Source organism: Rhinolophus ferrumequinum, chromosome 20, assembly GCF_004115265.2.
Source record: "Rhinolophus ferrumequinum isolate MPI-CBG mRhiFer1 chromosome 20, mRhiFer1_v1.p, whole genome shotgun sequence".
NCBI lineage: Eukaryota > Metazoa > Chordata > Mammalia > Chiroptera > Rhinolophidae > Rhinolophus > Rhinolophus ferrumequinum.
Genome location: NC_046303.1, coordinates 25,623,194 through 25,650,705, shown reverse-complemented (window position 1 = coordinate 25,650,705; position 27,512 = coordinate 25,623,194). Strand labels below are relative to the sequence as shown.

Below are 27,512 nucleotides of genomic sequence, written 5' to 3'. Positions count from 1 at the left end.
TAAGCAAAGCTGCAATGAACGTCGGAGCACATATATCTTTACGGATAAATGTTTTCAGATTTTTTGGGTAGATACCCAGAAGAGGTATTTCTGGGTCATATGGTAATTCTATCTTGGTGTATTTTAAAGGAAACCCCAAACATTGTGTCATTTTATTCATAAATATTTTATCATATGACTAAAAAAGAATGAGATGCTTTTATCTTTTTTAACCTCTTATGGTAAAGAAATATATACATTGTATTTTTTGTTGTTATTTTAGTAATTAAATATTGCAATCACATAACATAATACAGGGCATAAATGCAAGAGCATAGTAATTAAGACCATTGGAAGGAATATAGCTAAAGGGAATAAACATTTTTCTCCATTTTTCTTCCTTCCCTTACATTAAGTACTCACCAAGCTGTTTCCTCTTTGTTTCCTTGATTGAATAAGTAAATATGTTTACTGGGTCATTTAAGCATTAAAACTAAACAAAAAGAAAGGCCAACATAAATCCAATATAAAGCATATCATCCTTAACAATTATTTGAATGTTTTTATAATGACAGTTTGTAAGGCTGCAAGACTTCAGGTCATAGAAACAAGTATTTTTCTACACATTCTTGAACCAGACAGTAATAAAATAGTAAATCAGTAACCCAGGTTTCACAATTCATTTGAAACACTTCCTGATTTAAAGATTTTTCTTTTTGTCACACAAACTAAAAGAATATACTACAGGGGGAAAAAATGGAATTAGAACCACTATGTTCTTCTCCAATAATTAATTCTCTTTGTGCTATTCTTTAGGCCCCCGGATTGATTTAAATCCCTACATATTTTTTTATTATAATAGGTATAAGTTTTATATATTGATATGCCAAAATTAAAAAAAAATTCACTTCACATCGATAGATAGATGGATTTTTAAAGTTTTTTTGCTATTTTCATTTTGTTTTGCTTTGGGATTTTGAATCTCAGTTGCACAGAATTGAATTGACTGTATTCCTTGGTTCCTGTCAAATTTTTATTGTCAACCAGTGTACCTTCCCTCTTTTGTTTTATTTCATGAGTTTTCCCATTCATTTCTCCGTCATCAATTCCCTTCCCACCCCTACCTGGCACCCACTCACATGCAGTTAATAGATGCTCTTCCAGTCCACATTCCACATGGTTCATGATCATTTGAAAATATATGCATCCATGAAACTTATTTTTACTAATATAAGTATAGTTTTAATGGCACAAATAGCATCACGTTCTGTTTCTTATTATTTTATTCAACTTTATAGTTTTGAAATCTGCCTATGCTGCTATTCTTTCCATGCTGTTCTTCGGCTCTGATACTGCAGAGTATTCCTCTCACGCATGTCCATTGTATTTATACATTTACCTATTTTTGAACTCCTAGGTGGCCTTTAAATTCTTTCTACCACAATATGCTTTGGTGGACATCATTGTACATGTCTCCTTGTGCATCTATGAAGAGTATCTCTAGAGTACATACCCAAGAGTGGAATTTTGGAGCACAAAGTACGTGGCTGCAATTTTCACTCAGTACTGCCTGATTGCTCTCCAAATGGTGATATCATGTTAGAGCTGCCCCCTCGCTATTATTATATGAGATTTCTCATTTCCCCACATTCTCAATGGCCTGTGATGTTATCATTCTCATTTATAATAATCTGATGGCATAAAAAGGTGTAACAGAAACAGCAGAGTCCTAGTGGTGTGGTGGTTAGGAGGGTGGACTCAGATTCTAGATCTACCACTGAATACTTGTGTAACGTTCTGTTTCCTGATTTGTAAAAGGAGACAATAATTATACCTAGTTTATAGAGTTGCTGTAAGGATCAGAACAGTTATGTTTTACAAGCACTTAGAACTGTGCCTAACCGTAGAAAGCACTCAAATATTGGCTGTTTACGTAGTTCCCCCAATGAATAGTGAGGCCAAAATCCATGAGTACTGTTCATATATTTAGCGGCCAGGTTACTCCACATATTTACATTACTTTTCCATAAAGTTCCTTGACATTTCCTCCTGTTGCAACCTTTTTTGTTTGTATATATTCTTGATATCCTTCGTTATTTATAGAAATTGAAAACATTTTTACACAGTCTACCATTTTTTGTTTGTATATATTCTTGATATCCTTCGTTATTTATAGAAATCGAAAACATTTTTACACAGTCATTTAATTTTGTCTTTGTTGTCCTCTTCTGAGGTCACATCTTTATTTCAATGTAGTTAAAGCAATCAATTTTTCCCTTTATATTTCATGCTATTTTTGGTATTCTTTAAGAAAACTTTTTTCACTACTCTGAAATCATAGACACATACAATTTTAAATATTTTAGTTCTTTTGAATTTCTATTCATATTATGTCACATTCTAGTCATTTGATCATCTTGTTCAACTTTTTTTATTAGTTTGTCAGTGGAGTCTTAGACTTTTCATTTTCACGTTATCATCTGCAAATAATGAGTTTTGATTTTTTTCTAGCAATTGCCAATGTATTTTATTACTTTTTCTGATCTTATGCTGTTGTCTAAGACTTTCAGTACCCTATTGAACAGTAGTGAGATACTGTGAATCCTATTGTTTTTTTCCTATATTTTTTCAATCTTAAATGAAATTCCTCTAAATATTTTCCATTTGACATGTTATTGCTGTAATTTATTATGTCATTAGATTAAGAAAGTTTCCTTTTTTCTAGTTTTCTCCCTTTGCCAGATTCAGAATACAGAGTTCTCTGAAATATGTAAACTAAAATTTTTACCAAATCCTTCCAATGTGAATTGTCTGTAAGAACCTATGATTTCAGGGAAGCCTCAAAATATTGAGATACGGGGAATCTAAGAGTGAAAGGAGAACCAGTCAGATTGCTTAATTTAAACTGATATAAGGAGATGTTGAAGTAAGAAGAGAATTAACTAAATAAGTGATTTCTGATCAGTGAGAAGGAAATCTTCAAGACTTAACTCTTAAATGACCAGCCATTTGGTTTAAGTGAATTAATGAACCTTATCTTTGTACGTACCTGCACAACAAAATGTGATCATGTCGGACTGCCACCTTTCTCTATGGTCACACAATTCTGACATTCAAATATTCCCAGTAATTGCTGACGTACGAGGTCGGACAATTAAGTTTGCGAACTCATCCTAGAGAAAGTGCTGTCCCAACCCTAGCAAAAACCCTGTCCCTACCCTCACCCTAACCCTAACACTAACATTGTCCCAAACCTCTCCCCGATGGCCCTGACACTGGCCCGACCCTAACTCTAAACTGGCTGTGGCCCTAGCCCGAACCCTGTCCCAACCCTAACCCTAGTGATGTATAGATAGCTGAGAAAGAATGGAACATACATGGCAGGAAAATTCCTGCCAGGCAACTCAGAAACATTGGGACACAGTGGGTATCTAGCTAACAGTGCCCTGCCTGAAGACCTCCTATTGACTATACTTAATCCAAATTAGGCGAAGGTGAACATCCTAAGATTTCCTTTCTGAAGCAGGTTTTTCTGTCTGAATCTCCTGGACAGGAAAGGGGGGAGGGGCAAAGGTTCTTTCTGACTCTTGTTTCTTAATAAATAGGTTAAAATCAATATCCCAAAAAGGCAGCTCCAGGATGGCAACATTTTGGTTCCCTTCCCATGCTAGAAGAGCACCTACCTTGAATTCAAACGGAGGCCCCACACCTTAGACCTGACTTAGTAAAAGGCTTACTCACCTTGGCTGTTTCTACCTGGATTGAGAGCATATCGGTAAATTGATTTTTAAATGTAATTTAATCCAAAATCAACTATGCAACCACATCTTTTCAGCATGTATTATTATAAAGCCAGGGAATAAAATAATTAGACAACAATCTGTGAGTTTCTCTACAATCCTGTGAGAGAAAACACAGTTCAGTGTAATAACTGCTAGAATATAAGAGCATATCATATCAAGGCTGTTAGGAGCACAGAGGACGCAGAAAGTGGGTGAAGCCAGGGGAATTATGATGATAAAGATGTATGTGTAACTTTAGTTAAACCTTAAAGAATTGGTAAAACTTCAACAGATAGATAATGGAAGAAGGGCTATAACATGAAGGGGGAGGAAATAATCTACTTTTAAGAAACTGGGGGTGGGGGGGAGAGAGAAGAGAGAGACAGAGAGAGAGAGAGAGAGAGAATAAAGGCATGGAGAAGAAATTGGCATCTGGTTTTAGAGACACTTTTTTTTCTTAGGAAACAGGCAGTTCTTATCTGAACTAGACTTTGAAACATTATTCTTATAGGGTTAGATTTGAACAGGCAAATAAACCACTCATCAACCTCAGTTGCGCTTACTGCCACAGTATATATGCAGGCACCATTCCAGCTTTATATTTATTTACCTATTTAACACTCACGACAATCCTGTGAGGTCATTTCTATCAGTATTCCCATCCCCAAATAAAACAATAAACGAGACACAATAATGTTAGGTAACTTGTCCAAGCTCAATCAGCTAAAATGTACAGGGGCTAGGATTCAACCTAGATCAAGGCCATACTGTAAACTAGGCCATTTCACTCCACTGCATGTTTCTCCTGAAGATGGGAATCAGAGAACTAGCAAGAGAGTGGGCAGCTGGGATGGATTGGAGAAACATTTTGGACACCATAATTGAATGAATGCGGAGATAAAATGAAAGTGCTGAGTGAAAATTAACTCATGCAGTTAATGATACCAGGATGACTAGGGGAAGCATGTTCGGAGGTAATGCTGAGATTGTTTTGAGCATGCTGAACTTGACCTTGGCAGGATCAGTTAGGTAGTTATGTCTAGTAGGAAGTTGCAAGTTTGAATCTGGACGTTGCTTAGCCAGGTCAGAGCTCGCATGATGGGAATGAGGCACTTGCCTCAGGCACACAATTTAAGAGGGATGGCAAAATTAATGCCCAAAACGATGAACCAAATATCAAAATTTTACGTATAGGAAGATCAGTATTTTTCCTTTAAGGCCTCAGCCTCCAACATGGCCTCGTACAACACTATTAACAAGTATGCCTTTATTTGAAATTTTGTTGTTTTTATTATGATTTTTCAATTAATTTTGATTGTTTTAAAATACTGCCTCAAAATAGTATACTGCCTCTTCATTACTGAGCCTTTTTTTGGTGCAGCCCAGGCCTCACTTAGTCCTGGCCTAAATGAGAGGGAATTTCACTTATCTATGCCAAAGTTGTTTTTTATTTCTCCACTAAAAGGAATTCCTTCACTGAAAGGAGGAATTATCACTAATACTGAACTTAAGTGATAACTCTGATATTTAACTAACTAAGTCCAGAACATCAGTTCTCATATTTGTTTCCCTAAAGAAGGGAAGAGAACAAATGATTTTCACTTTACGGACGAGGAAACCAAGACATCCAAGTATAATGGCTCAGTTACAAAGTTAAAACTAAACTTGGTGCTGTATGGGACACCTAGATCAGAAGCTTCTCGAGGAACAAGTTGGAAGAAAATGAAAATATAAACTACACTTATGCAAACAAATCTTGGCCAAATAATTTGGAGTGAAAGAATAAGTTTTTGTAAAGAGCACGGGCTTTTGCATTAGACACAAATGGGCTTGAATTCTTTGGACAGTCACCAGTTGAGTGACCTCTGACAAGTTTCAAAGCCTCAGTTTCCTTATCTGTAAAATGAGCCTCACACATCTGCTCTTCATTTTCTGGGTTAGGAGAGAAAAAGAGAATGTAGCTAATAATATTTCTCAATCAGTATGTCAACCTATAACAAATGACACACACACAAAAAAAAAAACAGGAAAATTCCAGGAGATTTTTCTTAAGTGGTGAAATGGAGATAAATTGTATTGCACAGCTTGTACTTTCAATTTTTTTTTTTTGACCATGGACATGTAATACCTGTTTAAAAACAAGTTAATTAAGAAAAAATCAAATTGTACATTATTGGTGACTTTTGGGGACTCTTGTAATTTGGGAAACAGTGACAAAAAATGTACATACATAAAAATAATCTTTCTTACTCTTTATCTAGAGATTGATTTGCTTTTTCAATAATAGTAAAATCCTTTGCTTCTGTTAAATGAATGCAAAATAAAGAGTAAACCTCCGTTTGTATTTTACAGTGCTTTGCTTGCACTGGAAAAGCAAAAACGGTAAGGAAAACAATGAGAAAATGAGCACCTTGAAGCTAGAGAACAGGTAACTCACAAAGCAGGCCAAGCATAGTCACAGCTACAAACAGCCCAACCTGAGAGCACCTGTTCTTTTCAGCAACTTTCTTGGCCAAAGGACACCGGTGGCAAGGAGCTTCACCCCAGCTCCTGAACCCCAGGGGATTTACAGAGCTCTGTCCCCCGGGGTAGGACCGCCAGCCTTCCAGGTTTTCATTCTTTCCAAGAAATCCGACGTGCTGTTTTTCAAGATTTATTCAAACCGGGAAGATCAAGACAGAGAATGGAGAGCCTGGCCAATGGAATGATGGCGTTGATGATTAGGATGATTATTACCTGGCCAATCAAGTTTTTCAAAACGATGCGCCAACCACTTTTTATTTTTAATCTCCTCCATCTGCCGCCAGGGATAACGCCCTTCCTTGGAGAAGGCACTTCCAGGAGTTTCTATAAATTCCCTCCGGATCTCAATTTTTGGAGACCCCGATTCCCCTCCGACCCGGGATGGGAGTAGGAGTTTGGAACTAGGCGCAGCGCTCCCCCCGGGGAGGGACGGGCTCCTGCTGAGCAACTCCTGCTTGGGCACTTGGCCCCTCCCGCTTCGGTGCCCCGCCTCCCCGCAGGGCAAACCTATAAAGTCGCGGCGAAGAGGGTCCCTCCCGACGCTCTCGGTTCAGTCCGACTCCACGGTCGACAGGGCCCCGCGCCCCCTCTCAGGAGCATCGCGTGCCAGGCATGGCCCAGGAGCTGTACCACGAGGAGTTCGCCCGCGCGGGCAAGAAGGCGGGGCTGCAGGTTTGGAGGATCGAGAAGCTGGAGCTGGTGCCGGTGCCCAAGAGCGCTCACGGCGACTTCTACGTCGGGGATGCCTACCTTGTGCTGCACACGACCAGGGCGTGCCGGGGCTTCACCTACCGTCTGCACTTCTGGCTGGGTAAGGGAGGCGGGCAGCCGAACCCGGACCAGGTCGGGAGGGGCGAGGCCTCGGTGGGGCTGCGATTTGTAGGCTGGGGGAAGGGACAGGGCAAACGGGGCTGGCCTGGTTTGCACTCCCGCGGGGACGCGCCTTCGAGGCTGGCCACCTTCTCAGAACCCGCTCCTGCAAACGCGGCGCGCGGCGGAGTCAGGGGCAGTCATGCCCCTCCCTGCCTTGCACCTTTGTGGTGTCCATCTCTCGGGTTTGGGGGCTGGTTCCTCCCCCTTTCACCTTCCAGCTCCAACTCCCACTCCTTTCCCGGCCCGCTGCTTGGCGCACCCTGGCTCTGGCCAAGTCCCGCTGACAAGTTCAGTCCTGGTTACCCCGTCAGGGAAGAGATGAAGTCAAACAAGTTTGTGGGCACCCGCCGCAGCTGGCGAGAAGTTTTGTGTTGTTTGCTTTGGTTAATTCCTGTGTGTGTGGTCTTCGTGCATTAAATCAGGATCCTGCTTGCACCGTGCTGCTCGCAGGTGTAGCGAACAAATTCTTCTTTAGTAGGACGCTAAAGACTTTGGATGGAAGCAGGAAACAATTTAATAGCTTTATATGGCCTATTTATTTGTTTTTCTTTTAGATAGAGGCATGGGCTCCCGGTATATATGGCCTATTTATTTAAATGAACTGCTTTAATTGTAATTACTTTTAAATTAGTATGTATCGATTTGAACAAGGACACTGTGTGGAACAAAACGTCTCCTTCAGCAGTAATTATTTTGGGCTGCGCTCGCGCCAGGCTCTCAGGACACTGGGCCTTGTGTGTTCTACTTTTTCCACCTTCTACTTTTACTCGTAAACATCCTGAATGCCCTGCCTCTCCCGGTGAGATCCAGCCCCAGTGAGCACACCCATCTAACAACGCGTCGATTATCTGAGCCTCCGCTGCCTTCTTTTTAAACTACTTTGCCTCCCCTGGAGTTGTGTTTCTTATTTTCAGTTTTATTCCTGAGCTTATGGGAAAACACACAAAACCACACACACTTACAGGTTTTGAAGACTCTGGAAGCCAACATTTTTATTAATAACATTTGAAGATTTTTAAGAAAGTATGCTAGAAAACATTGAGAAACGATGTTCTCAATAAATCTGTGATGGACATGATATTCTTGCAGAAATCTATACAGGAATGTCCACAGCAGCTTCACTGGGAAGCGCTGTTCTCAATGCTAGTTAACACCTGGTGGAGACTCCAAGTGGCAAATACATTTGAGGGAGAAAGGATGTTGTTCTCATTATAGATTTTGATGTTAAAATGTGCTTGCTTGAGGATGCTGAAGCTGAGTTCCAAACTCATTTTGGTTTCCCACTGTAATGTCACTATTCCTGTTATCAGTGATCTATTTACATTTTCTATAAGAAAACACTGAAACATTAGTATATAATCCTGTTCATAAATGAATGATGCTAGATAGAATAATAGTGTCCTCACCTTGGTCTTTCCATCCAGAACTTGGATCTGGAATCAATAAAAGTGTCTGAAATGCTACATTTGTCATTTTGTTGAAATGGACAGAACTTCGTATCTTGCTGTAGACAACAGCTGAGTTTGACTTTGTCAGAAGATTGCAAGAGGGCTTTGAACACACTTTTTTAACACTATAGATTCCTTCTTATCCAAAGAAGGTCTTTAAGCACTATGTTTCCTAGGGTTTACAGAGAATCATTATTAATTATTAACTTAATTATTCATTTAGTACTTAACCTATTTTAAAAATGTAATAGAAAATGCTCTGAGCAGAAATATGATCTTAAAGATCTGCTAAAACTGAAGTTAATAGTGGGTTAATTAGTAAGTTAATTTTTTAGGGCAGTTTTATAACTTTATTCAACAATCAGCAGTTAGTTCTCATCCACATTATTAACTATTTGTAGGTTTTTGAAAGTGGGGACAGGTACACAGGTACAACCAATGTATGGAGCTTATTTGGTGACTCTTCATCCTCATTACGCTTTCTGGACAACCACACCCGTATATGCTATGGGGAATTATTCCTTTGGCCCAGACAGCTTTGTTGAGTCTAGTGTCAATTCACACATCTGGGGTTCCTATCTTCTTCGTGGCAAATTTCCGATCTCTTTGAGTGCCCTAGGGGCACGCTTCTTGAATGTGCTTGTGATTATTGATGGTGTATTCCCTGGTCACTACCTCACTGAGTGGCTCTTCTTGCCACTTCTCTTTGTGGGAGCATTCTTGCCGGCCCCAAGTTGGAAAGAAAGCAAATTAATTTCTTCACTAATTATAAAATGTGTCCAGAATTGTAGAAGGCATTTTTGTGTGTGAACAATTTATGAACCTTTATGAAAGTTTATAATCTCAAAGGTGCAATAAGGCAAAACATGATATAACACAGGTAAAATGGGGTAAGCACTGTGAAAGAGACACTCAGTGTCTGGGGTTAGGGGGAAACAGAAGCCTTAACAGAAAAAAGGAAAATGAGGGTAATTGGGAGGGATCTTGTGTTGTGAAAATCATGGGGAACATGGAAAAGTTTAGAGTAAAATAGTCAACAGGCCTTTCAATGGAATTATTCAGCAGTTCTTCCTACTTGAAGCAAGGTGTTCCCTGAAGCAAGGTGGATTTCATCCAAAATATTCTACTCAAAGACCTAAATTTAGATAAATTCATGAGGATCAATCAGACAGTTTCAGAGAAAGTTCCAAGAGGGAAAGCTAAAGTTCAAGAGAAAATAAAGTTTGACTAACGGAAATCAGTTGGAAGGAAGGTGAAAGGGAGTGAAATTAAATCAAATTGAGATGAAAAAGGTGCATACAGTAGAAATGAAGAAACAGATTAAGTAAGAGGAAGAAAGGGGTAAGGAAGAAGTGGGACATGAAATAGGAGAATAGAGAGTTATCTTCCCTGGTCTCTCCTTCAGTGACTTTCCATAATACCCTTGCATATCTCCGATTGCTTTTTTATTATTTTCTTTACAAAATAAGAATTTGTTGCATATAATTTGAAACGTGCTGCGTTGGTCCTTTGTAAAAAGCATTTCAGCTTTGTATCTAGTGGTTTAAAAGCATCTACATTCTGCATCTGGTTAGTTACAGCATCGTGTCTACGAGCAGGGCTAGGCGATAAAGCTACTCTCTGTCCCATGCCGGACTTAGGCTACAAACACCCACCCTCACTATTTCTCCTTGCCAATTTTAAACTTTACATAACTATATTTGAGAATGACAAACATATATGGTATAACTAGTCGGTGGTAGCTACACTCTATGCAAGGCACTGGGAACCCAAAGAGTTGGATTACAAATATATACAATATGAAGAACTGATACAAGGGCTGGCGAGGATGCTGAGAAACTGAGTTTTTCTATCTTGCTTGGGGGAGGGGTAGAAAATGGTACAACCGTTATGCAAAAGAGCTGGGCAGTTTCTTACAACACTAAATGTGCAACTGCCATATGACCCAGCAATTCCATTCATGGACATTTATTCTAGAGAAATGAAAATGTCTATTTATGTAAAAACCTATGCATGAATGTCCATAGCAGCTTTATTTGAATAGACAAAAAACTTAAATCAGCCCAGATATCTTTTAACAGGTGACTGGTTAAACAAATTGTGGCACATCAATAACAAGGAATACTACTCAGTAATAAAAATGAACAAACTTTTGATACACACAGCAACTTGGATGAACATTCACGGACTTATGCTGAATAAAAAAAAAAAAATTGCCCAAAATGTGCCATACTGTGTGATGTCATTTATGACAGGGGTGATACATGAAGGAGGTAGGTGTAGATATAAAAGGGCAACAAGGGATTTTTTGGTGATGGAACTATACAGTATCTTGACTGTGATGGTGGATATATGAATTTACACATGTGATAAAATTTTATAGAATTTTAATGTACAAACACACATCAGTGAGTACAAGAAAAATTGGGGAAATATGAAAAGGATAGGTGGTTTGTATCAATGTCAGTATCCTGATTGTGGTATTCTGTGCTGTACTGAACGTATATACTTATACTTTAGTATACTGGAGAAACTAAACTATAGTTTTACAAAATGTTAATGTTGAGGGAAACATGGTCTACTGATCTATGTGTCTATACTTCCACTGTAGCTGCATAGTGGACATTAATATCAGATAGAGTTGTTCCTTCTAGCTTTGTCAAGATTGTTTTAGTTATTCTAGGGCCTGTGCCTTTTCCTATAAATTTTATAATAACCTCGTGTAATCTGTAATAAACCTTGCTGTGATTTCAATAGGGATAGCATTAAGCTTATAGATCAATTTGGGGAAAATTGACATCTTTATTATATTGAGTCTTACAATCCATGAACACTATATGTTTTTAGTTACTAAGGTCTGACTTTTTTTTAATCATCATTTTGTAATGTTTAGCATAGAGATCATGTATCTATGTTGTTATATATATGTATATATATATATATACACACACACACCTCAGTATTTCAGTTTCTTTGGTCGTAAATGGTATGGTGTTTTTAATTTCAATTTCTGCATGTTCATTGTTTCTATTTAAAAATGAGAGTGCTTTTGTCATTGATTAACCTTTATCCATCAAGCTTACTGAATGCACTTACTCTGGGAAGTTTTACTTTTTTTGTATTTGTGTAGATTCTTTAGGATTTGCTATGTAGAAAAATCTCTAAATAGAGACATATCTATTTCTTCTTTTCCAGTCTGTATGTTTTTCTTACCTTATTGCAGTGGTTAGAATTCTGTACATGATGTTGAATGAGAGTAGTGAGTGGACATCCTTGTCTTGTTCCCAATCTTAGGGAGAAAGCATTCAGTTTGTGCCGTTAAGAATCACGTTAGCTGTATGGTTTTTGTAGATGCTAGTTATCAAATTGAGGATGTTCCCCTGTATTCCTAACTTGGCAAATATTTTTCTTTTTTTAATCATGAATGTTTGATTAACCTAGTTATAAAACTTCCCTTTTAATTTATGTTTTACATATAAAACATCACATCCCCAAAACAATTTTAGGAAGTTTATAGCATGTATACAAATATACCATAATGTAACATAAATAACATAACACAAAACAATAGGAAAAACTGGTAAAATTAGCATAGGGGAAATATTATAAAATGAACCAGAATTCATGCCGAAAGTTTCTGAGCACTTGCTAGAATTTCATCGTACAACTGAATTTAATTCTAGTTTTCACATTTAAAGGCCGATATCAGCTTCATTAAGACCTTTCAGTTTTAGAGCAAGGACTCTGGTTTATTCATATTAGTAGTCCTTGGCCTTGCACAGTATGTAAACATCAACAAATGGTAGCATAATTTAATTAACTTACTTCCAGTTCATTCATTAATTGCATGCCTGTCTGTTTGCATCTACCTATAGAGACTCAAGTAAGAATGTTTACTTGAGTAAACATTCAATGTTTCAACTTGTACTCAAGTAAGAATGTTTATGTCAAATACATCATCCTTAACACCTTTGATATTAACCTTGACTTAAGTTTCCCTTTTAAAGCATCTCTGTGCAAATCTACATCTATGCCTTAATTGGTATTCATTTATCGATGGGAAAGTGGGCAGAAGAATGACACTGAGTTCTTTGGAACTGCAAAATTACATGTGTGTTTTTTTATGTGTGTTATTACATAATTTCCTTTGACCACAACAAGCTTACAAAATTTATGTCCTGTCAAATCCTCTTATAGCTACTGAGAAGATACTTGCTGCACAGGTCTGGTTTGAAAGTAAGGGAGGAATTGTAAAGAAACCCAGTTCTTTCTTTAATATAGCTGACAGATTTTTTTTCTTCAACTTTAGTGAATATTTTCAACTGGGGTTTCAGGTAAACTACAGTATTGTTACAGCTTTTAAACATTTATACATCAATTGTTCATGGAGGAAAATAACATACCTTTGTTACCACAAAAGTTTTTGCTAATGAGAATCTGAGTATGAAAAACAAACAAACAAAAAAATCTAGTATTGTAGTTTCTAAGAGCTTGTGCTTCAGAGTCACAGAAACACGGGTCTGGGTTGAGTTCTACCAAAAGTCAACGTTAGACCTCAGGGAAGTTACTTTGCCTCTCTAAGCCTCTATGTCCTCTATTGTAACATGATAAAGAATAGTTTCTGCTGCAAGGGGTTGCTTGGAGATTAAATGAGATCATCCATGTACAACACTAGCATAAGTTCTGGCCCATAGCAAGGACCAGATATAAATGTGTAAATGCTAGCTATGATTATTTCTAGAACCATTCACGATGGTCACACTGTTCAGATGTTGCAAGGGTTTTGAAATGTCTTTTATAGAATCTGAGTTCTCTTTAGGACTGTCCTGGCTCTGATTTTCATGCAAAGTGAAGACACTAGTTCTTAAGAATTGGTGTTTCAAGCTCAGTGAAATTGCCTGGATGGGATCTGTATTAGAGTTGTGAAAATTAAATGTCTGTGCTGTGTGAAATTCCTGGGATAGTGCTACATACGTTAACGTTCAATAGATGTTAGCATGCTAGTTGCTTTACTCTCCCTTTTCCTTCAGAGAGTATTCTCTTATACCAATAAGATAGTGAAGTGGGGAGACTAGGACTCACAAACAGGGGTAAGGTCAAGTTATATTCATTTCCCATTCTAAAAACCACTTGCTTTTCTGAAGTTGTTTAGCTATGGCCTATAATGCGTATATTCCTTGCAAATATTAACATATCACATAGTAGATTCCTAAAGGTTAATGTTGATAAAGGCTAAAGCAATTGTGAAATGTTTTCATAGCCTGATCTTATTGACTCTACCAAATGAATCTGAATCCTGCCAGAATATCTTAATATATATATATTAAACTGTATAACTGTATAACTCTAATACTATATATTGTTATAGAATATAACTATGTTGTTATAGCTTCTTGAGCATATTCAGACCATGCTATATATTTTTCAATTAAAAAATAAAGAATCGGAAAGCAGTAAGAAAACAATTATTTTAGTTATTGGAAAAATAGTATTTTATTTTACACCATTTCTGCTAAAAGAGTGTTCTGTTGAAGACAGTGTGTTGTATTGATTTATAATATAAAGAACATTTCTGAGGTTTTTATGTCAGAAACTGCCTTTATCCTTTTCCTTGCCTGATAAATGAGGCGCTATCGTTTGCTGTTTCAGGAAGGGAGTGTACTCAGGATGAAAGCACAGCAGCTGCCATCTTTACTGTTCAGATGGATGACTATTTGGGTGGTATGCCAGTGCAGAATAGAGAACTTCAAGGCTATGAGTCTACTGATTTTGTTGGCTATTTCAAAAGAGGTCTGAAATACAAGGTAAGCAGTTCTCTCAAACGGTTTCTGTTATTACCGCCTTTCTCTTTCTATCCATCCATACCTCATGTCTTCATAGAACCAAAGTACATTAACAGCAGAGTTTTCTGTTTTGATCCATTTTTTTCACTGAACTAGAACTTGCTAGACACATAATAGGTCATCAACAAATGTTTGTGGACTGTTATTTGATTTCACTTAATAAGTTCACTTTTAGTAAAGTTAAGAGCTTCCAGTTATGCTGTCTCAAGGAATTATTGAAGTGCCGTTACTTCAATAATTAAATATTGGTAAATTGGGTATTAACAGTTTTTGATTTGCTATTCTAGAGAATCTCTGAATTTGCTGCAAACAATCCATGATGTGGGAATCTCAGTTGTTCTGGAACATCTTAATATAGTATTTGTAACAATTATAACTTCAGTTAATACAAAGAACTATACATATAGTGTGGTTTGATCTTGGAAAGGATACAAATGAAACCATTGAATTGAACATATGTGTGGTTCAGCCTCACAAATTCAAATGAATATACACTGGCGCGCACACACACACACACACACACAGTTTATTGGCCTGAAACACTAATCATCAGGGCAAGTACGTAAGCTTTCTGTGCTCAGTAATGGGTCTAACGATAGCTTCCTTGCGTAAGTGTTGTAAGGATTAAGGATTAAATTGAATAATACAATACCTATGTCTTACATATATAATCAATGGTAACTTACATTATTATTCATCCTTCTGGGTATTAACAGGACTTCTGAAATCACACTTCAAGATATATATTTAAAAGTGGACACGATAAAAGTAATTTTAGAGTTATTGGGTAATTATTTTCTAATTATCATCATTAAACCCACCATCAATCAGCATTTTTTAGAAAGAGGATGTTTGCAAATGGAGGTCAAATTTATCAGGAAAATAATCAGTTCACTAGCTTATCATTAGTGACATTGAGCGAATGGCAATGTGTGTGGTTGCAACAATACTTGATAGGAAATGTAGCAGCAGAGATAATTTACCACCCAGAAGAGCAAAGGCTATTATGTTATACTTAATTTCATGCTTATAAGAATGTGCTAAGCAGTTTACGTATATTAGCTCATTTAATATAAACAACAGCCCTGTGGTGCAGTTTCTATCCTTATCACCTTATTCAAATAAGTAAACAGAGGCTCAGAGAGAAAGACTGTGTAACTTGCCAAGGCCTAACAACTGGTATGTTACTGGGTGACCATCTAACTCCACTGCCTAAGCTGGTAATTGTTATACTCTGATACTCTCAACATAAATAAATGCTTCAAATGTCAGGACAAATTTTTTATGTCTATTTGGAATGGGCAAAGCTTGGCAAAGCCTACCATTACCAAGTCAGCCACCACCATATTTAGTTGTCATACGTCATGTAAAGATTCAGCTAGGAAACATTAAGACCATCTTCTTGTATCGTTTCACTGACTTCACTTTTTTTTCTCTGTGAAATGTTTTAGGGGGTTGGAAGGGATTATAGAGAGCTATTACTTACACTGCTCCCTTATATTAAATCTCTGGTTAATTATACCTTTCCCAAACTCAAGAAGACCCAGCCCTCAGCTGTGATTGTAAATAGCAACCACCAGACATCTTTCAGCTAGCAAAACTGTATTTATGTTGCCACTGATTTAGGCGACCTTGTTGTTGAATGAAAACATCTACCTTGTTCTAATTCTGTAGAATAGGTAGGAAGAGGCAGGGGGTTTTTAGGGTTGATTCAAACAATATTCACAAAACTACTTACTGTCTCAAGCAAGCATACATGAAACAAAGTTTTTGTACATTTTTGGCATCAAATATTAGAGAAAAAATTAGTTTTTAAAATACTGTTAAAGTTCATAGACTATATATCACCATGATGGTTCACCATATGAAATTAGCCTAAATGTTGAATATGTATTCTTAGTCTAAGTCTATTCTATATTTTATAACTTTTTTCCAGATTACAGTGTTCTTATACTATTTTTATTTGTACTTATCGAATGAAAAATCGAAATAGCCAAGAACAGTAGTATATAGATAAAAACTTTTTTTATTATTATTATATAGTACTTTGTTCCATCAAGAAATATGGCAAACTCTGTAAAATTATGGACTGGGAAATTATTATATATTTCTTAAAATTTGTGGTTATAATTGTCCTGAAGTCAACATTTAGCCCATACTAACAAAACCTTTCTATTCATAAGGGTCTTTTCCTGAAGAATGGTGGGAAATTTAAAGTTAATGGAAATACAAAGAGTGTGCTAATGATTAACTATGCAGCTTAGCCTCCTTTTTCGGATTCACTGTATATGTTTATATAATAAACTTGAAAGTTGAATTATTGTGTAGATTTCTTATACTGCTAATTTTTCTTATATCATCACAGGAGGCCTTATGTCAATCAATGACAGAGATTTGTTTACACTGCATTTTTGTTATACACATTGCCTCATGATTAAATGTGGAAATAAATAAAGATTATTGTTCCTAGCATTTAATTAGGAACAAATTAAAAGAAAAACGCTGATTTCAAATAATGCAAGAAGATGTACTTGATACAGTTAATATTTGTCTTTCAGAATTTCTTAATTCAATGTGGTTGTGTATTGCTTTGTTTTGTTTTTGGTTGGGGATGTGCAACCGAGATACTGCACCGCTCCTAATTTAGAGTATAAATACCTAGGCATGGCATATTTAGTAAACTCTTATTACCAAAAAATAAGCAAGACAGGTGATTTTTTTTTTAATTTAAAAACAAAGACCATAAATAGTAGCAGCTCATACCAGGCCAGAACTTAGCTCCCCTTCTCTGTCCTAACGCTGTGACGGTGGGCGTGTTGGAGCCCCTCCTTTTCTGGGTGCCTCTCACCTGTACTTGTTACCTCAGACTCCCCTCCATCGTCTTGCTGCCTTCCTTGAAATCCTTGTCTGCCTTCTCACTCCAGGACTTACGAATAATTAGTTCCCAAAGGACAACAGCTACAGCTTCTTTTTGTTTATGTAGCAGGTTTTAGACAACTGAAGGTTCTCAGTCAATATTTGCAATATGAAATTGAATGGTTGAAATAGGAAGAACAGAGAACCTACATTTTTTGTTGTTGTTGTTATACCTATTGATTAGGCGAGGAATTCTCTTCTTCATATTTAATTTTTCACATTCGCGGAGGTGGCTATTGTATTTTGGCTTGACAGGCAGTTGGGGCACAAACACCTGTGGTTTTACACATGGCTGGGTCTAGTTAGAAGCCTCATCGGTTTTGTTTTTTCTGTCTTCTTCCCACTGATCAGGCTGGAGGTGTGTCATCGGGACTAAATCATGTTCTCACAAATGACCTGACCGCCCAGAGGCTCCTGCATGTGAAGGGTCGGAGAGTGGTCAGGGCCACGGAAGTTCCCCTGAGCTGGAACAGTTTCAACAAGGGTGACTGCTTCATCATTGACCTTGGCACTGTAAGTTTAAAGACTCATGTAGACACCTAAAGGAAAGTAAATTGTCTTCTGATGTACGTGTCATGGGAGATAATCACTTTTTCTACTCACTAGAAAGAGGTCATGTTTATGTGAGCTATAACCCTATCCTAGGAGTAAATAATTGGCTAGTATTGAAATGAAACATGTAGTGGGACTTCAAAGTTTTTATTTTCTTTGATAAGTTTAGAATGTGTAGTAGTTTAGTGCTTCCTACCATAGAACAGAAATTGAATAATTTTTAATTATATTTCCCCTTTTCTCTGAACAGAGCTTCCTCTAGTTATTTTTGTCACTAATGGTGTGTGGGAAAACATTGCTTGAGGGGAAAATTGATTCCCCGAGAAAACAAAGTTTCTAGAATTTTACATGGACATAGTATAAGTCCCAACAGCCTGCCTGAAGGGTTTTGGGCAATATTCCTTACACATACACACACGCGCACACACACACACACACACACACACACACACCCACCATACTATTTCACACTTTTTAATTAACTTAGGGCTATTATAAGAACAGGCACAAGTGTTAGGTTGGTACAAAAGTAATTGCGGTTTTTGCAATTATTTTTAACCTTTTAAACCACAAATACTTTTGCACCCACCTAATACTAATATCAAGTATCATCTTAATGGGATACACAATGGTATACTATATCTGACCTATGTGTGCTTCCAGGAAAAGCGACCTCTTTCATGTCAGGTATACTTAATTACTATTATCATGACAAAGAAGTAGCATTGCAAGGTTTTGTGCTAGACTCTAGTAGGTAGAATTTAAGTTGTGTCTTGACAACATTGTAAGGTTTTAAAAGTAGAAATAAAGGGTGTGGCCCCAACCTTTAAATGCCATTGATTTCTCTACATTAGGGGACACCTACAGTTTTATTACTGCTAATATATAACCCAGCTGTTTTGAATCACACCAGCTCATGTGATCTCACAGTTGAGATCATAACATTAATGTCCCAAGTACAATTCTCAGGGTCGCATTTAAACATCTACACCCAACAATGGTAGTATTCTTGCCCTGACTCTCAGAATGGGGTTCATGAGAAAGTCCTTTCAACGTTAAATGCTGACCCATCCGTCTACCCAGGCTGGTCTTGACCCTCAGATCGAGGCAGAAAATGAACGCTGTTCCATCCCTCCGTTCTTCTGAAACCAAAACTGTAACTTATACAATTAGATAACTGTGTGTGTCATCAAGCTACACAGTGCCAAAAACAATTAACAGTGTTCAGAGTCTCTCAAAGCCTATGCACAATCGTTGATTGCCTGTCTCAAATTTCATCTCGACCACTTACTTAGTAAAGCCCTTTACCCCTTTATAAAGTACTTTTACATGTAAAATGGTGTTTTTCATAGAAAAAGGGGACCTCAAGTTTCATCCAAGTTTACTGTAATCTCAGGTTCTTACGTATGAAAAGTTAGGTATTTGATTCGATGATCTCTATGGCCCCGAAACAAGAGACTCTTCCCATTGATCATGTAGTTCCTCGTGGCCATTACTTGAAATAATTTATTTTCTAAAAAAAGCTTTTTATGGGTAATATAATTGTTGTACAAATGCAATAGTTGTGAATAGTGTTCAATTCAGCTCTCCAGTCATCTCCTATTTTTTTTTTTTTTTAAATTGGGGAAGGGAAACAGGACTTTACTGGAGAACAGTGTGTACTTCCAGGACTTTTCCAAGTCAAGGTGTTGTCCTTTTAATCTTTGTTGTGGAGGGTGCAGCTCAGCTCCAGGTCCAGTTGCCGTTGTTAGTTGCAGGGGTGCAGCCCACCATCCGTTGCCGTTGTTAGTTGCAGGGGTGCAGCCCACCATCCCTTCCGGGAGTCGAACCGGCAACCTTGTGGTTGAGAGGACACACTCCAACCAACTGAGCCATCCGGGAGCTCAGCGGCAGCTCAGCTCAAGGTGCCGTGTTCAATCTTAGTTGCGGGGGGCGCAACTCACTGGCCAATGTGGGAAATGAACCGGCAGCCTCGTTGCCCAGAGCTCGCGCTTTAAGCAACTGAGCCATCTGTCTTCCCCTACTGTTTGGTCTTGAACAAGTAATTAACCTCTCTGAGCCTTAACTTCCTTATTTATTTATTTATTTATTTATTTATTTATTTATTTATTTATTTTTGTCTTGACTCTGGTTTCTAATAACATTGTTAACCTTAGTTGGCTATGATTCAGTCTCATCTGACACACAGTCCCATGTAGAAATGACAATTATTATCCCAATTTCGCAAGAGGAAGAAAAGCCTTAGAAGGAGTGAGCAAGTCACTTGCATTAACACAGGTTGAGTGCTGACCTGGGATAGGACCTGGTTTTTCTATATCCTTTTCACTACACTGAGGGAACTTGGTAGTATATTAGATGGTATGACTCTATAACAGAATACCTTGCAACAATTTTATAAAGTGCTAGATTCAGAATTGATTATGTGTTACCTGGCTTAGAATGTACTGAAAGTAGTGTTATAAGTGAAATCATTTATTATTTTGTTGAACAAGCATCAGTTGAGTTTCCACCGTGAGCTAATTAATAGTTGGGTGCTGTGGTACACAGATTGTCATTCTAGTAACACACGCTGCGTATCTTCCCGTAGATAATGTCTGCCCTTGGGAGTATGACCCACAAATCCAGGCTCACAAAAAATGGACAGAGCCTTCATTATAAGGGTCAAGGACATTCATCTATTTAATAGTAAATTATCTGTACTTTACATAGTTAATGATCTTCAATAACTTTCAAGTGGTCACCCACTCTCATGCCTAGTTAGAGACCTTTGGAATGATTTTGTTGCAGAGATATCTGAGTTTGATTATCTCTTCTGTTGTGGAAGTTTCTTACACCCCAAAGGGATACCTTAGGAGGAAATCAAGCACTGGATTCCTAAGTACATTGAAACAAATAACCACACGATCTGTGTTTATGTTACTAACTTTTAACTAGTTGGTGTATTGCCAAAGGTTACAAAATGGTGATGATAAGATCTTGCAGTTACCTTGGGGACTTTATTTTGAGGGTGTGTCAAAGTAAACAGAGAAGGCATGGAACCAAAATTTTCTCTACCGTAACATTTTAATATTGAGGTAATTATTTAGTGATCACCTTCTGCTTTAGAGCACACAAGAGGAGACCTATGCCATTTCTTCAAGTTTGTTTGATCACCCAGGTATGAAAACAGTAGGTTAGACATCTAAAACTGTCTCCCAATGAAAGCCTACTGGCCAACTCTTGGGTTATGGATATAACCTAAATCTTATATCTTACTTGTATTTAAGGGAAGTCAGATATTTGATAAACAATCACTATTACTAATATCACATGCTATATAATTTTAAAACATTTGCTGTGATGAGATTTTAGATTACAGTAAATATTCCCTAGATGTGTCAATGTAACCTCCTCAACCTAAAATATGAGATTGTAACATTATCCATTTAATCACTTTGAAAGTTAAGCAAAGCATCAACATTTTAGAGGATGATTTGGATAAGTTGTCTTATATTTAGCGTGTTTTCAGAAAAAATAATATGTAACATAGCTAGATCTCAGCAATTTGGAATTTACTGTACTTTTGGAAAATGCTTTTGAACCATATATTTTAATGTTGATGAATTTATACATCACTATTTTCCCACTATTTTTAAAGCAATGAGGTATTTGTAGAAATTAACTAATATATTACGTCTAAATATATCGCAAAAAAGCATCCATAACTACAGAATGTGAATGATAATGAAAAAAGCCCATATTCTCAAAGCTTGGCACCTAGAATTAACTCTTTTAGAAATGTGGTTTATGTCTGAGTCAACCACTAGTGGAGAATTAGATTTTACCAGAGTGGGAATTTCTGTGGTGAGTTCTGTATGTTCTGTTTCCTTGTTAACTTGTTTGGTCACTCATGCAGCTTTGCCCTAATCCCTTTGCTATTTATATTCTATCATCTCCCTCATTGTTTAGTCATGCTGCTTTGAAAAAGCAGTCTACACTTCCTTATTTACCAGTCAGTCTTCAACCCACATTTTCTGACTTTCACTTCCATTATTTCTTTGAAACTGTTCTTCCTAGGGGCATAATGCCTTTTGCTAAACCAGTGGCCACTTTATCATTATCCACTTGATTCCTGTGCTGCAATTGACACTTGATTACTTCTTTCTACGTCAGCCTCACTCCTCCCCTGGCTCCTTGCTTCTTCTCCCTTTCAAGCTACAATTTCTTATACTTTTTCATATGGTCTGCCCACCCCCTCAGACTTTTTGTTTGTTTGTTTTTTTAAGGATTCTATTTTTGATCATTGCCTTTTCTTTGTATAGTCTTCCTGAGCAAACTCATCTTCACCCAAAGCTTCAACTACTCGCCTACTGGTAAATCTCATTTTTATAGTCTAGTGCCGACCTCTTACCTGAGCTCTATCTCAGTATTTCAAACTGCTTCCCAGATATTTCAGCTTGTGTGCATCATGAGAACCTCAAACCCAAGTCTAAACAAAAATCATGAGCTTCACCCTCTCATTCCAGAATGATTTCTCCTCTTATTGTCCTTATCTTGTGAATGGCACCATCACTCAGGCGCCATTCAAACCCTCAATCCCTAAATCAGGCCCTCAAGCCCTAAATCCAGGAGTCGTCCTGACAACTTCTCCCAAATGCTGTGCGTTCACTCACTCATACGTTTAGCTTATTCTATCTCTTCAGTGTCTCTTGAATCCCTCCTGTCCTCTCAGTCACCTTCAGACTACCTCAGTACCCTGGGTTTGAAACTTTCCCTCAAGTCGCCATGCTTCTGCTTTTGTACACATTGTTTCCTTTGCCTAAAATGCTCTCTTCTTCTGTGTCACCTTTCTCCAGTAAGCATTCAGTACCATTTCATCCTTAAATATTCAACTCAGTATTACCTTCTTTATAACGAGTTCCCTGACCTCTTCCTCCACTCCTTCCACTGTCCTACAACTTCCCCCTGTAGGTGGAGGCATAAGGTAGGTGGGGGCATAAGGTAGGTGGAGGCATACCTTACCTTAACTTTCCTATCACCAGGCAGAGACTCACCTCTCAGTACTTTTCACATCGCCTGCCCATTCACTTATTACCCTCACTCATTCCCTTTGTCCCTAATCTAAGGCCCAGAACTTAGTCATTCCACCAAATGGATAGCCGTCCAACATAGTCTCATGCAGTCATGCATATAAAGATGTAATTTTCTTTCTTCATCTGTAACTTAACCTGACTTTATGAACAAGCCCCTAATTCCACAGGAAAGTTAAAAATAAAGTAATCTTGGCTTATTAAGGTGAAGTTTGTTTGCCATTAAAGCAATTCCGACTTACCCCGCCCATCCCCTTTTGTATACCGCAGGTTGGAATTCGTGTGTAAGATTATGCCCTAAGCATGGGGGTTGGGGTTGAAGATGGACCTGTGAGTCTGGTTTGCAGTCTTCAGGCTTCACTCCTCTCTAATTTTCATGGAGGCCCAGCCATTTCATTCATTCTTCAGCTTTGGGCTTTGACCTCTGTCCCAAGATATTTGCTGGAAAATATCCATGGCCTCACCTTGGTCTCTTGATATGCTTACATGTCCACTGCAAGATCCTTTGTGGTTCTGTCAGCCACTACTACACCTCCCCACTCCCACCGCCCTGCTCAGGAATTCTGCGTTGCTTTTCCCATGCCACGCTGGAGTTGTGGGGACCCCGTATCCACATTGTACCAATACCTATTGGTCCAACTGCCCATCCTTGTTTCTGCTCTGATGTTTAGGATCATGGATGAATATACGACAAATATGTTGGGGGGGAGGGTACCAAACTCTTCTCAAAGATTCGTTGCACCTGATCAAGTTTCATAGTTCTCTTGTAATCTACTTTTCTCTTCTCACAACCGAGTGAAGAGCCTCACAACCGAGTTTGGACCTCACAAACGAGTCTTACACCATTTCACACTGTCATCTACTCCATGGTTTCTGCAGTGCACTCTAGCCCCTAAGGACACGACTCTGTGTGTGATGGGAAAAAACAACTTTCTAGACTGCATCCTCACGTTTCCTTAAAAAGACCTTTAGCAAAATCCAGGTTCTTTTAAATTAAAATGATGGTGGCTTTCAGATGTTTATCTCTGCTATGACTTAAAACTGCTTATTTTAAAACTGAAAACTGAGCAAAGTCTTCTTTGTATGGGATAAATTTGTCCTTACCTCAAAGTAATGCTATTCACTAGATTTATAAGGGGATAGATTTGAGGCAATAAGAAAGAATAATGGAAAAGATGACTTAATCTTAAATCTCCAAAACTTACCTTGCGATGAAAGTAGGGATAAATGGCATTTGTTGTTTGCTTAGCTGGGTACATGGAATATGGGGATGAAAACCAGATAGTCTTTGACCTCAAGGTCCTGTCAAATGGTGAGAGGCATACACACATACAGAAGCCATAGCATTTCACATCAGAATCATTTGGAAGAGGTTTTACAAATACTAATGTGATTTGACCCCTAAAGATTCTGATGTTAAAGTTCTGGGATGGGATTTTGAGTACTTACTGAGCCCCACCCCCAGGTTTTTATAAAGTACAGTGAACATTGGGAACCAGTTTAGACATTTCAATATGGGAAATGTCTAAAGGGGCTGGAACATTCAGGGACTATATGCCTGAAGAACCAAGAAGCCAGTTAAAAATAGTTCAGTCACCAACTAGCAGAATTGGTTTTTGATAAAATGTGATGTTAAAACTTCTTTGGTGTGCCAAATACTTTGAGAGAACGTGCTTTCACCTACACTCACTGTCACTACAAAAAGAACCCTTCATAGTTGCCTCCCGGGCCCAGTAAGTGGCGTCATTAACAGCAGCCAAGCTGGAATCATCCAAGTCATTTCTCCCTTGCCCTGTCCTCCAGGACATCCAGAGGGCATTGGTAACCAATCCTGTAGATTTTAGCCTTTGACAGAGCCCTCGATTCTTCTCTTACCCTCCATCACCACTGCTCTGCCCTAGTTCACATGCAATTGGTTCCTTTCTTGTCCCCAAGCCATCAGTGGCCCTGCATACTATTCATCTTCTTTTGTCAGAGGTATTTTTTAAAAAACACATATATAGGTCATTGATGGATATTGAGTTGGCTTGGCTTTGATCAACAACACAATAGGACATAAATTACTATTTGTTTATCCAAAAACAAAGTCATGTTCTAAAGTTTTTTTGGGGGGATAAAAAAAGGACGATTCCTGGAATTATCGCACAAATCTTTACCGTTTTTAAGCTACGCTTAGAGAAACTCCAGCCGTGAGGTATAGCTGAATGATAACAGTAAAAATAAAGCCAATAGAAGCAAGAAAGCAGAAGAGGACTTGTCCCCCTTCTCCTTGTATAACATTTTAGATGTATTTAGAATCAGTAACTTAGAAAAGGACAAAAGGGTAGCGAGTATGTGCTGAATTATTTGCACATGTTATGAGTCAACGTCACATGGGCTGTTTGGGGTGTTCCTTTAAAACTCAGCTTCCGAAATCTTGTTTCTCTTCAAGGGCATCATTGAACATTGTTTAATTCCTGCTCTTATTTCCTGTCTCCAAATGTGGTTTGGCTGTACTTTGATGTCTTACTAATTAACTCTGACTACATAATTTAAAGGAAATTTTAGAAACCTCTAGTTTGCCTCCAATGTGGTTGTTTCTTTAAATATCACTCATTTGGTTTTATTTCTTGTTGCTAGTGGACCAAACTAATTGCCACAAACAGATTGTCTTTACTCTCCTATTTCTTCCTTTCACAACCGTCCAGAGTAATTTTGTTTTCCTTTAAGAGTTCGTATATTAAGAGTTAACCATAGTTCCACAAACTTCTATTAGAGGGTGTTCATGGGCCATATATGTCTATTAACGAATTTCAGCCAAAATTTAAGTGGACTTATTCTGAATTGAATGGATACTTCCATATTTACAGGAAGTTTTTGTGTCCCTTCACTAAAGAAATATAACATTTAGTGTTGAGTTGTTAAATTCTTTAGGATCATAGAGCGTCAAATAGTTGCTTCTGAAACCATGTTTGCTTTATGATTTTCCACTTAAATCAGGTTAACAAAAGGTTTCTCTTTTAAATCCCGGGAAAAGTATTATAAATAAAACAATTTAAGTGATCATGAAAAGTTTTTGTTGTAGTAATACAGATCAACCTCTCTCATCAATTCAGACATTTGTTAGCTCTTTGCAGAATTTCCTTTTTGCATTCCACTCTCTCTGAAAAAAGGGTAAGTTGAATTACAGGAGAGACTTTTTCAAACATGGTGCCAATTGAGTACAAAGTTTCCTTGTGCACAGTGGTGAAGTAGTCTTAACCAACTACCTTCAAATCGAGCAGCACAGTTTATTAATAGTACTAGGTACACACATATATTTTAGCACAGTAGAGCTCTGTTCAAATGAGGTGCCCAAAACACATCACCCACACATGGTGGAGAATATGAATTGCTCAAATGTAATGAACTGCTAAAATTCTGTTTAAGATTTTAAAGCACGTTTAAATGTACTGCAGTCATAATCGAAAAATTAATTAGCATTGAATGAAAAGGGTGTTTTAATTAATATGACTGTTGAAACAGTTCTGACTTTTAGCAGTTTATAATGAGAATCCATATTTTATTGCATTTCTTATCTGACTAAACCATTGAAAATTAAGCTAGTAAATAAGATGTCACTTTTATGGAAATAGCACAAAGTAAGGTGAAAATACGAGGAAGCATAACAGAGCATTCATTTTCATGGTCAATAAAAAAACGTCTGTAACACTTTCTTTAGTGACTTAGTTATCTTCGAGTTCAAAGGAAAATTTCACTCTTAAAAGTTATATTATTTTTATGACTTTCCTAGATTTTTTTTTCTTTTTTTTGCTATTTTAAAGGTAGAAAATGTGGTCTATAAGCAATGGTGAGGAGTATTTCCTACAACTAAATTTATCTGTGAATTGATACTGCACATAAAAACTCCCAAACCAAAGTTGTAGTAGAAAATATTTTGGGATCCATAGAATATTGTAAAATGCTACATTAAATAATAATTATGTTTATAAAATGATTATCTTCAATTCGTTTTTAAACACATTTTACCAAGCTTTCATAATGCTTTATAGATGCTAATAAAATTTTGTGTGATTTTATATAATCTCTTTGAAGTAAATGAGAGGTCATTATACAACCAAGGTAAGGAGAACATAAACAACTGTTAGATAATCATATAAATACAGGGCAAGTGTGTGATGAAAGTTGCTAGTAAATTTGAGAAATCTAGAGAGCTAACTTCTGATCTACCTACTAAATTTCATTGTAAGGTAAACGTTAGCAGTTTGCTTTCTCAGACCTATTGAGAAAAGAAAGAGTCATTTGCAAAATCACATGGAATAAGGTAGGAAAGGAATCTGAGCTAAGAGCCGACCTAGGTGTACTCAGGAGAGTAGCTTGCTTGGCTGCATTGGTAAGTACTAGATGTTACAGGTTCTCTCTAATGCCTGCCAGGTGCCACGTGTTCAGGGCGACCAGCAGGGGTTCTCAGCCCTGAGAGAATGCTACAATCACCTGGGGAGTGTTCAATAAACAGGGCTGCCCAGAACATACCTGAGAGTCCCTAAG

The 27,512-nt window shown here is 37.6% G+C and overlaps 1 protein-coding gene across 1 annotated transcript in view; it reads left to right on the top strand.

Moving 5' to 3' along the window:
• The first annotated feature begins 6,776 nt into the window (after positions 1–6,776).
• Positions 6,777–27,512, top strand: part of SCIN (scinderin) — a 66,024-nt gene continuing 45,288 nt past the window's right edge. Inside the window, exons 1-3 of the mRNA XM_033087956.1 lie at positions 6,777–7,095; positions 14,255–14,409; positions 17,716–17,877. Of these exons, the coding sequence (XP_032943847.1) occupies positions 6,897–7,095; positions 14,255–14,409; positions 17,716–17,877 (516 nt within the window). The 5' untranslated portion in view covers positions 6,777–6,896. The remainder of the gene's footprint in view (positions 7,096–14,254; positions 14,410–17,715; positions 17,878–27,512) is intronic.